Raw genomic sequence first — 13,037 nt, 5'->3', positions numbered from 1 at the left:
TTCGCAATTTCCTTTATCAAAAAGTATTACATAAAATCTTCATGTATTTTGGCTCAAATATAGGTTTATCGACTACTGGAGTTTTAATTTGTAAATGAAGTAAATCTCAGGCAAAATTATTTAAAAGAAGTGATTTAAAACGTATGTCTAACGAGTGTTCTATCAAAACGTGCAAATTTGATTGACAAATTACTGAATTGACAATGTAAAAGCTATGACCTGTGACCGTGATTTTGGTGAAGACCGTTAAAATGGTGCTGTCTATTCATGGCTTTTATTTACTTTGTTTATTTTCTCATTCAGCGAAGGTAGAAGTGTAAGGTGTATACTTCCAATCAAGGACAACATTACATATATATAATATTTAATTTACATAAAACAACGTGGAAGTGCAATGTGTCAGAATTCCTATTGAAACAATATTGTCCTGTTCTGTGAATACATATTGCAGCTTTAAATCTAGAATATAGAATATTTGCGTTCTCCAAGTTTTATTCTTGTCACACCCTTGTTTCGCAATATGAAGTCATGTGAGTGGTGTTCTGGAAGATCACTAACACGCTTAAGGTTTTCAATTGTGTCGATTTCGTCCTCGGCTTGCATAAGCATTTCCCTGTGGTCCTCACAGCTCCAGTCTAACTTCAGTTCATGAATCGTACGTCTTATGTCTAGGAATTGGTGCGCAAGGGATTCGTCTTGTTCTCTCAGTTGATGCTGGAATACAAAGTTTTATTTATATGTAACCACTTGATGAGCCTTTCTTATATCTCTAACATAAATGAACGAAAAAGCTGCCTTAAGCTGTTTGATTCTTATTAGCGCTACTGTATCTGATAATTCTAAATCGCAGAAAGATATCACCATTGCCGTACTTAATCAAGGATATGTTTTTTGGGGGGATTTTTGTTAACTGACGGTTGTTTATTTATTTATTTCCGGAATTACATTAATTGGTTATTTAATATCTGAGTCATTTATTGCTATACATTCTAAAATATGCTGTTTAAATTCTTCAATCATTCTTATTTATATGATAAAAAATAAGTGTCAGAGTCAACGATGTAACCAGAATCTAAAAGTTATGATGTACTTTTAAGTGTGTGTGAAAAAAAACTATTATTTCTTTTCATATTTGCCCCATAGAGAAATTAATGAATAAATATAATGTCTACATAATCATAAGATTTACACGGAGGCTCCTGAAAAACGCACAGGGAGAATAAGACCAGGCTTTTTGGAAGAGTAAGCTTCTTCTGCTTTATCGACGACACCCGCCATGCAAACCTTGGTCAATCCAAGTAAGTAATGTCACGTTCAAATAAGAACAATGTATATAACAAGGAAACCAACAAGCAAACTAACAAGTATCAAATACGTCCACCTTCATATCTTGAAAAGAAATAGACTATTTTTCAATTAGATCACTATGACCATAGAACTTCCTAATAATTTTCATAATTTGAAATCCTGTAATGCTAGTTTGAAACAAACTATGAGCAAAAGAGTCATCAAGGACATCCGCCTTACAAGTCGTAGTCAATCCAAGCACATGATGTCAGGTTTCTAAATGAGAACAAGGTAAACAACTTCGAACCACCTGAGCCAGTTATAAGCATCCAACATATTCTAACATTTTCGTATCAAATTATTGTAACAACCGTTTACTTTCCCATTCATCTTCACAGGTCTTTCGAATCTCTATGTTGTGAGTTTACCTATCACCGACCGACATCTTTCATTGAAATCCTGATATTGGTGACAATCCCTGGACTATCCAAGAAACTGATGATACAATTGGTTGGAGAGGAAATGCATAAATCATGTATTAAAAATAGTTAACTACAATACATACCAGTTCCTCCCGAACCCATTCCATGGCCATGTTGATTGCTGCTACTCTCTCCTTTGTAAATATATCAGTCTTTTCCCCGACATTGATTTCCGGTTTCTTTAGTAAAGGTCGGCCTCTGTTATCGAGGTTTTCCTCCCTCCACAGGTTGTAACTGTTCCTTCTGGTGTTTAATCCTAACCGAGTTGTCGTAGTTTTCACCAAAAACATTTGGTTTTTTCTTTTGTCCTTGAAATATAGGGAAATTTCGGATCAATTTAGATATCTTATAGATCTACCTTAACACTGACATTATCACGTGCTATTGACCTAAATAAAGAATTAATTGCAATTATGTATGTAGTGATGAATTTGTGCACACCTATTGTACTTAATGACAATTTTGTTGTGCAAATACACAAATGTATTCGGCATATACAAGTTTCATGCGGATGTTTCGTTCTTAGCTCGAAAGCAGACTGGAAATTGTGCGGCAACTCTGATTAACAAAAACTATGAATAAGCATAGTATCAAAACAACAGCATATCAATAGCCTAAATTGGGAAAAAATGAAAATAAAAATGAAAACTTTTTTAATCGAAGAACTACTGGCTAATTATGCTTTGGTGTCACAAATATTTAGGTTGCCTGTTAATAAGGGTACGGATATCCCCGTTTACACTAGAATCCTTAACAAGAATCCTTGTAAACAACGTTTTATCGCTGGCATGTCTAGCTCTCAACCAAACCTGTATCAAATCTACTAATTACCTTTCATAGCATTATCTGTGTTACCATCTTATTGCAATACTGTTTACTTAAGAACTGAAATGATATAGTATGTAGATCTTAAAGCACTCTAAAGACCTTTTGACCAATTTTCAACACCCTCTTCTAAAACAAACATTTCGTCAATAAGTCTGTGAACTATACTGAAGTGTATTTCGTGGAAGATACGTCCAAATCAAAAAAGAAATATACAAAATCATAGAAACGATCGAATGTTTGATTGATAATATCTTCATCGAGAATTGTAGACTAACAGGCTATTGACATATCTATGGAACCTTACAAGGCTGAATTCATCAAAGCAGGTCACAACGACCTTGCAAAGTCGTTTTGTTTCTCTTTCATAATACTGGTGACCTCTGACCTTGTTTGTTCGATATTCGAGAGCCTTTTTCAATTATCACAATGTCTTGAAGGAAGTCACCAACACATGGTTTGGAAAGATGCAGGTTGGAGTAAACTAAAGCGAAGTTTAATGCTCGTTAATTTGCTCGTTGCTTCCGTTGTCGTATACCATGTTCTCATTTGAGAACGTGACATTACTTACTTGGATTGACCAAGATTTATAAGGCGACTGTCGACGATGAAGCAGAAGACGCGTACTCTTCCGGAACACATGGCCTTATGCTCCTTGTGCATTTTTGTGAGTCTCCGTGTAAATCTTTCTTTAGGTCAAATTTTGTCCTAGTTTTATGGAATTTGAGTTTGAAATCGCGAACATGTTGCCATTTTGGCATTTTTTTGATGTCTTGATGCGAGTCAAGAAGTAAATGGAACTTCAACAATATTCTCTGTTTGACTCAAATTTACTAGACCAGTCTTTATTCTCTACATGAATTCTATCATTTGTTTACTATATTATATACTATATTATTTCAAAACCTGCGTGAAAAGTTTGTCCTGAAGAACTTGACCCCAAAGTCGTATTGAAAAGAAAGATTGGATTTGCCCATGACTCTATCAATTAAAAATAATGTATTATATATGTATGACAAACTTGCAGGCGACTTAGGACACAAGCATACTCTCAAAGATAAAAGTTGAGGCAGGTAAAATAACTTAAAAAATAAATAAGATATGAAATTAAAACAATGGGTCAAAAGTAGAAATGCGGATGTACCATTGTGTTTTTATTTCTTTTTTAAACCCGTGAAGAATTATTATCTAGTGTTATACAAAGAAATATTACGACATTTGATTAGATTTACTGTGTTTCAAACTGTTATCTATCTATCGACATTCCTAACCTGCAGGAAATGTTCCCAAAATCTAAACGAAGTTGAATAATATCTTGTCTTGCCTTCTTTGAAATTTCTCCATCAGTCACCATTGTTTGCGCTCGCTTAAGTTCACCATAATCAACTTATTCAATCAACATTTCTGAGTTCGAACTTGTTACAACCTTCTCGTTATCACTTCTCCAAAGTCAATTGGAATCTACAGGAATTGACGTGGTACGACTTTAAAAAAAAGTTTAGAAGTTACTATGGAGATTCTTACCTGAAAGTATTTCAATTGATCACCGAACGGTGAGGGAGACGGTGTGTCGTTTCTTTCAATACTGTCCAAAGGATCGAGACTGTTGGAGAACAATGAACCCCGTTCAGTAAATGTACCGTGAAGGGACATCAATGATATTTCGGACGAATCAGAACTTCGTCGCTCAGGGTAAGATGATTTCCTTGAAGGAGAAGTCGAATTTGAGTCGATCAACGAGGATTTCCTTGAACATTGTGACACAGAAGACTTACTTGAAATCTCAGTCAGTGTTGAAAGGGAAAGGTTACGAGATACACCAAGATGTGTCTCCTCGATGATAGGAGAGGTTGGTCGAGAAATGACCACAGAGAAAGAAGATCGCCTAGATAAGTTTGATAGACCTTCAAATGTAGCACTTGTGACCGACGCTCTCCTAGAAGATTTTGAACATGATAGTAATGGCTGCCGTGAGGAGACTTTGTCCACCGTGCCATCAATAGAAGCTCTTCTCGACTGAGGAAGTGATACATTGGCAGTGGTGCTACAACAAAGGTTGAGAATTGTATAACCATTATAGAACATAAAGAAACTTGTAATACACACATTTTGGTTAAGAGTTTTTCTCCTTAATTCAAATATACATCTGCCATAACCATTGACAGAGTATGGATGTATTAATCATTGATCCATTCAAATTTTAGATGAACGCAAATTTAGAATAAATAACATCACAACTCTTTGTACATTTATTTAAGAGGACTTGTTTCTATTTGTGTTTCTATTGCATTTGTAAACCTTCATTGTAGATTAAATGAAGTATGATAACTAATGGATAATTATCTTTCATAGTAGAATTTCCGAAAATTACAGTTGTGGGATCGCACTTAAAGCGATATGCGCATGATAGAGAAATGTGCGATTCTTTCGTGGTTGATATATATATCTAGAAATGACATTTTAAATAAGTGTGGGATAGGGTTTATTTATTTTCTTAATTTCAGACGTGTCCCGTATATACTCGTGTACTAGTAAATTTTGTTGCCAGAGGCACCACAACTCGTCACTGTGTGAAAATATACTAATACTAAATACTAATTAACGCAGGGTCCAGTGGTGATACTCCAAACACTAAAAATCACTCTTCAATTTCAATATTCCTCGTTTTTTCGTTATTAAGTAATTCCGTTTAATTTTCAATCCGTAATATATGCCAACCAAGTTTACTAAACAACACAAAAGTGCGATCCTATCGCACAATTGTCCGCACGACACTGTATAGTGCTTGTGTGCGAATGGCGTAGGCACAAAGTGTTTGGTGCGTTGTACGTAAGCTCAGCTGTAAGTACGTTGGATGAGTAATATTATCCTGAATATAGATCTAAATTACTCTTGTCACACAAATAAATAAGATTTACACAACATGTTTCAAACAAAGCCTACCTTGCGGAATGTGGCCTAAGAAGAAAATCTGCTATTGACAACGAAGACAAAGATGCTATTGAGCAGCAAGAGAGTCTCCGATTGCCTTGTGGCATTTCGTTTAAGGACGAAATAGACCAAGTGGACTCACTCAAGTCTGGTGACGTGGATCTGCTGCAGTTTGATCCCTCTAAGGTAGCATCTTCTGCTGAATTGATGCTTGTTTGACGGAAGAGTAGATATGACTCAACGTTACTAGCCTCAGATGCAAACATTTCAGCATTATAACCAGCCTGAGGGAAACCTTGTGCCCAGTTATTGATAAACAACTTTTTCTGTATAGCATCCCCCTCTGGCACATTGTCTTGATCAAATATGCATTCATTCCCGATCGAAAAATGTGTTTTGGGTATACTTCCGTCTTCGGAAATTTCTCGCTTTTCCGATTCATGAAGTGAACTATTCGTTTCAAGTCCAGCACAGCCACGTGACAAGCTCGCATGATTATATAGATGGCAATTAACATTTTCTTTCTCTTCTCTTGATATACCAGCTGACTGAACTGCGTCATCATTAACGTGCACTACGTCACTGTAAGCGTGACATAGCCTTTCAATATTTGTTACAAATCCTTCATGAACTGTATGCTTATTACCACCAGTCACTTCATCTTTTCTTATTTCCGTTGATTGATAATATTCCAATAGTTCCTGGCTTTTAGGAAAACAAACCTTATTGTTGTTTAAATGATCCTTTGAATCGGTTGATTTCTGAGGTTTTGGGAGTAAACTAGATTTACATTGTTTGGAAGAAATATTGATGACATTTTCACTATCTTCGGTTATCATAAAGTTAGCTGTTTCACATAGACAACTAACTGTATCACAATTGCATGGTTTATCGGTATCATTATCAAGATTTTCTGAAATATAGTCTCCGTTCGCATAATTTGTCAATTCCTCTCCATTTCCAAGTGACAATTCCGATACTAACGAGTTAAAATCTTTTTCAGACTTTAAACTAAACGATGTCTCGTCAACATCTGTCGTGTTATCCAGATATTCCCCTGTATAAGTCGAATCATCTCCAGATGTTGTAAACGGCATCCTCTCGACTGTAATGTTGTTGTTCACGAGATACTTCGGTGAATATGTACGGTGAGTATGTTCATCAAAATATCCCCCAGAGTCGTGAATCAGGTGCGCCTTCTGACTCACTGACGTCATAACTAGTGACACCGCTAATCCAAAGTCTGTGTTACGGGGTTAATCTGAAACGGATAAAAGTTTCATAGGGTTATGTAATGATAATAACATATTAACTATGATATCAACATTCATACACATGGACTTGTATATATAGCCCGCGCATGCTCACTTTGAATCGACGATATAAAAACCTATATGTCAGCTTTAAAGTGATTTTCATGTAAATAACAGCCCAGTCCATTTGATCAATATATCAGTTTGTTTTCTTTTATTTCATTCTTAAACGAAGAAAATGACAAAATTTAAAGTTTGTTGTGAACAAATAAAAAGGCAATCTCAAAAATGCAACAGTCTTATATTATTATCAAAAATATACAATGTACATGTTTTCTTTGATCATATTTCATTTTGCCGATATACAGCGTACTGATATAATAGTAGTCATGTTATAGGCCAATCTCAGTCCCACTTCAAACATTATGCATCGCAGTATCTCTTTTCCTATCTATGTAAGACTGAATATAACATAATCATGTATATTTGAAAAAGAGAAGACACCTTTTTTGGTCACCTATTTTGATTTTTAGCAATATTGATAATACTTAATACATCTGAAAAATTCGGATTGAAACGCTTTCGGGTTCAATAAACGGATAAAGCATCATGCAAGGCAGTTACCTATTTAAATGGAATATTTCTAACATCATAGAATTATGATACTACACAATCGAACAGTCTAAACAATAAAAGACTATTAATATTAAGCAAAACGTTTAGAAATATCTTGAAAATAAGATTTTGTAAAAGGACTTTTTTAAAATGTTTATATCGATATCAGGATTACTGTTAGAACTAACAGAGGACTTCATCACTGATTAAGGAGTCTTAAAACTACCCCTACCCCCAACAAGTTCCTATTTGTATATTTTAAAAATATTTGACTGTATCATACATATTGTAATATACGGTTATGATCTCTAAAACGAAATAATAAAATACACCAAACTTTACATACAATAATTCAAAGCGACCTATCTGTTTCAAACAATTTTCTGAACGAGTATACATGTCGCCTTCTATTACCAAAATGATAGGATATTCTCCGCAGTACCACAATTTAGTGTTAAGAGCGTTTTTAATTAGCGATTTTTTTATCCTATTTTCTATAAAAACGACTTGAATGAATTGTCTTTCCTTTGATTATCAAAGTGGGATAGCGCGAATACATTGTATTATTTATCATTGATCCACCCACCGGTTCAGCACACCTAAGTTACAAGATGACTGCTTTTCCTTTTAAGTTTCTTCTAAAACGATAAAATATACGCTTCAGATTTAACATCAATCTACTGTTTCAAACTGGAAAAACTGGGCGAATGGGAGAAATAAATTTAAAAAAAACCAATATGGCAAGATTTACACGGAAAAAAGTACAAGGAGAATAAGACTTGGTGTTCCGGAAGATTAAGCGTCTGCCGCTTCATCGATGACATCCTCCATGTAGTCCTTGGTCTATTCAAATAAGTAACCAACAGGAAAACTAACTAGCATCCAAACTTGGATGGATGTACATTGATTAATGATTGTTAGCGCAAAGTTTTCTCGAAAATGAAAAATCAAACAAGATAAGATTAATCTACGATAATCGAAATATTTCAAAGACATGAATTTTGTCACTTGCTCTTTCCTTATTACACAGGCAAGCAAGACATAGATAAATGTTTTACGATGAATAGATACCTTATTGTCTAAGTTAGAGACTCTTTTCATATCAAATTTGTAAGTGATTGAGTGTATGGACACAATATGTAAGACAAAGCTGTGACGACAAAAAATTTCATTAACAACAACCAACATCTAATAAAATTTTCTCTTTGCAGACAAAATGATAATTTTCTAGATAGTAACCATAATCCAGAGAAGTGATACCGATGTTTGCGTATGAAATGTTAACAATAGGCTGCGAATATTGCATCTCATTAAGTAAAATTAACAAGTGTTAATAAAAATCGTGGATAGAATGTTTAACGAAACTGATATGAAAAGAGCGTCTGACACCACAATACATCGCACTGTATCGTTGTCGCTGTGCTCTTGATTAATAGAAATATTTGTTCAAAGAATATTGCTGACAAATTGCAACATTATATACCATCGTCAAAACGGGTTCCAATGTTTTGTATAAATTCAGGCAATCCCCAGAGGATGGCTGCTTTGTCCGAAAACATCAGTGATCTATCATGTTGATTTTGGCATTTTAGTTATATATGTAACTATTTTTCAGAACGATGATATCGATTTGTTCAAAAATAGATAACAATGTAGTTGCGAGCATCGAGATTGCTAGTGCAATACACACTTGCACGTGTTTTTGTATCATAATGCAGAGTACCTAAATAAAAAACCGGAAAATTACCTGTTACCGACTTTCTGGTATCACACATAACTAAAACGTTACGTGATCGTCCTCGTAATACTGTTCCCTTTAGATGACAAGAATGAAATGTGTGAAATAAAGGTGTTACCAAATGGTCCTTTGGTACGGTTATCGGATATACAGCTAATCTTTTAAACGACTCTTAAATACACACAAATTCTTTCCAGTGTGATTGACATACTTTGCACAGAGTAGTATTGATGTGATCAAGTCAATGCAAAATGTACGGTTCGTTATATAAACAAATAGATATATACTTACCAAAATTGTATTGTTATAATATTTAGTTCAATGCCAACTTGCTGTATTACACAACCGTATGTTAATATCTAACACACGTATAACACTGATCATTGTAACACGAATGACAAGGTTACAAAATACTTTATTATGTTTTTGGTTTTGTTTCCTTTATGATTATTTTGTTAAAACGTGGTTTCATTCAGACATTTGATAAAGATAAATATATTGTTCATAGAAATAATTATTAATCTACAATTATTGTAATTCATCGATATTTTTCATGTCTTTGCATTGATTGTATTCCATCTTGAAAATACGAAAACATCCTTCCTGACAATAATAACTCAATCATTAAAATGTCACGTCCTCCAGAAAGATTTCATTTTTAGGAATAAAAATTGAATGACAGAAAATATATCAATAACGATAAAGTGTTGGTTGTTTCAATAGAAACATTATTACATTTATACGTGAAAAAGCGACAACAATGAATATGCCGATCTGTTAACATAATTCAAACATAAATTCAATTTACACGTAAAATGCTGAAACATTGCAAGAATTACACCAAGTGTCTGTAATGTGTGTAAGTTTTATAATCCGTATTCTATTTTAAACAAACAGTCATTCAAAAATTTATGAATGTACAAGAAATTTACGATTAGTTATGTCATGGACTACAAACATACACATTCCAACTTGGAGCACATAACTTTGAAATTCAAAAAACTTTTTAAATTTCTTTCATCTTCAAATGTATTGCATCTAGTGAAAGGTAGAACGACATTTTGACGATTGATATCAATCAATACTGAATCATTGGGTTGTGTACAAAGTTGGATACACACGGTCGCTGACGTCATAAATCCTTGTATTGTTGTGTCTCATTAACGCATTAACAGATTATCTTTACCACATGAATCAGCGATTAAAATATAACGCGTAGAAATTGCCCAATTACCAAAGTATTTTTGAAAAGGACTCGCCGAAATCGACTCAGTGTTCAGAGAGACTTCAAAGCAGGGTTTTAGGCAAGCGTTTCTGGTTGATTTATTTATGAGGATTAAGATTTAAATATTAATAGACCCTTCATTAATGACGATACATTCTTTTAATTGCATATATGACCTTAGAATATGAGAATACAACAGGTTATCCAAGACAACTAATAAAAGGTCTTTAAATGGAATACAACAAGCCGACATTTCATTTTATAAAAATGGGGATAAAAACTCCCACTTTTTATTTAAAACTTTACAGTTTTTTAAAGTTCAACAGGGCCTGTGATTCATTTTAGTTACACATTTCGCAAAGATACACATTTGCGCACATTGTGGGACATATTTCTCTCTCAGTGGGTGAGAAATAAAGTATTGTTAGATTATTGTAAGATAAGTCATCAAATCATTATGTCGTAGCTTTTGTCTAGCATTTAGAAAAACAAGAAACGTTATGTGTATCATCTGTAACTACAGAATGTTCAGAAAAAATCAAAGTGTGTAGTAACATAAATGATATCAAATAAACTTACAGTCATTTTGATGAAAAATGGACAGTAGAATCAACACTCACTTGACTTTAATGATGGTTTATGTGTATATGACATACGATAATTTACATGTATCAACAGCTTGAGTTTAGCATAAATTAAAGGTATATTTAATATCGAACAGCATTGGGAATATTTACATAAAAGTCAATGTTCTCCATCAACATAAGTAATTATATAATATTTTGTATTATTTACGGTTAGAGATTTTCCTTGATTAGGCACTACCGTTTACACGGAATAAATATCCCATTTTGTTTTCAGTTATGAGTAAGGTGTATATTTCAATATTCAGGCGTTTAATAATCAAGAACCAGAATTATTATAAGTATAAAATATAAAATGTAGACATCGCCAAGGGTGCCCTTTTGATCGTTTTTCATTTCAATAATACACTGTAAACATTGCAATGCTTGTTGATATGACAGCTTGATTTTTTCCTTGACAAGTCTTATTTTTCAAAGCCAGAAAATACACAATTCTCAGATTTCTTTGAAAAATAATGGAAAATGTGTTGTTGAGACTATTCCTACAATGTAGAATGGAAATATGATTTTATAAGTAGCATTAAACTATCTATACGCCTTATAATGATCAGATAATTAATTATATTTTACTGTGCATTACCCCTTTATTTATTTTTTAACAGGAAAACACTTTTTTTGAATAAAAAAATAAAACGAAAAAATTAAAATATGGTACCATTAGCGTTAAGTAATACGAAGACAACACCAGGTATCATACTAATTTTGGCTGGTTTTAAAAAATCCAATTCCTCTTAAACAGTCTGAATAACAAGAAATCTTTTTTGTGAACTCCAAAATGATTTGGACCAATCTTCTACATTTCTTTTGGAAGAACTTTTGATTTTCTTACCACCATACTCCATTCTAAACTGGGAAAACACATTTGTTATCTTGTATTGAGAGGTTTTTTAAGCTGGAACCCCACCTTTGTCATTGTGCCCCTTTTAGTCTTGACCTCGCGATGATTGAGTATGATTTCTTTTATGTCATGGTTAAACGGTAGGGAATTAGTGTAATCCATTTGCTCATTATTGACTTATCTGCTGTTAACGGATTATAAACCAAGACCATTCAACACTTACGTTGATAAATTAAAGGTTATAAAGACTCTGGTGTGATAGAAATTAACACGAGTTAAAGAGTTAAGCTAATTGATAATTTACGTCCAAACCAATATTTATTTCATCTTTATCGAAGGATATGACAGCGAGTCTATTTGCAGACAAGTTACAAAATTATGATATCAACGTTTTGATAAAATTCGTTCAAATTGAAAATTGATGGAACAGGGGTTAAATATGAATGACATGATGCTTTACATCAAAACCGACACCAAAGCACAAAAGCAATAAGTAGGGGGGAGCGCAGGATATGAACAAAAGAACGATTTATACGGAGACTCCAAAAAAGGTACACTGAGTATACGTCTAGGTGTTCCGGAAGAGTAAGCGTCTTCTAATTCATCGACGATACCCACCATGTAAACCTTGTTCAATCCAAGTAAGTAATGTCACGTTCTCAAATGAGAACAAATTATAGAACAACGGAACCAAAAGGTAAGCCAATGAGCGCCAAACACGTCCAGCTTCATATAACATATAAGCCTATTGTTTCGTTTTTTAATCATCAGATTTTTACATTAACAGGTGAAATCTGAACATTAACTGGTTGTTCTGATTAGTTATTTTGTACCTTTATTTGTCACGTACAGAAAATGAGGAACATGTTAGTAAAGGTGCGTGACAGTTTTATTACCTGTACAAAGAGACGACAATAAAGTGCTTCTTGGTCGACAGGTAAATGATTGATATCCTTTCTTATGTGTTATTACATCTTTTATCTTAATTCACATCTACATACTGTCGTCTTTTATCACAATGATTGGGAATGTTTTACTTTTTTCAGCTCATAATCTTATTGATATCCTCTTTATTACTTAAATTCTGGTAATAAAAAGGAAAACAAATGTTTAGGTCCCTTAGAGAACACCTCACGTATACGTATGTATGTAGTCCTCATTTATTTCGCTTTTGTTTGTAAGAATTAAGTCTGCAACTG

At 33.6% G+C, this 13,037-nt stretch overlaps 1 protein-coding gene across 1 annotated transcript; it reads right to left on the bottom strand.

Moving 5' to 3' along the window:
* Positions 1 to 459: 459 nt before the first annotated feature.
* Positions 460 to 11,842, bottom strand: LOC132547119 (uncharacterized). Its single transcript, XM_060210873.1, has 5 exons — positions 11,830 to 11,842; positions 5,538 to 6,768; positions 4,119 to 4,638; positions 1,853 to 2,077; positions 460 to 714 (listed from the first exon to the last, which is right to left on the bottom strand). The coding sequence occupies exons 1-5, from the start codon at positions 11,840 to 11,842 to the stop codon at positions 460 to 462; spliced, it is 2,244 nt and encodes a 747-aa protein (XP_060066856.1).
* Between the last annotated feature and the right edge of the window lie 1,195 nt (positions 11,843 to 13,037).

This window comes from Ylistrum balloti, unplaced genomic scaffold (assembly GCF_031769215.1).
Source record: "Ylistrum balloti isolate Yb309-2 unplaced genomic scaffold, AGI_CSIRO_Ybal_v1 Utg369934, whole genome shotgun sequence".
In the NCBI taxonomy this organism is placed as follows: Eukaryota; Metazoa; Mollusca; class Bivalvia; order Pectinida; family Pectinidae; genus Ylistrum; species Ylistrum balloti.
This window is presented reverse-complemented; position numbering and strand designations above follow the sequence as displayed.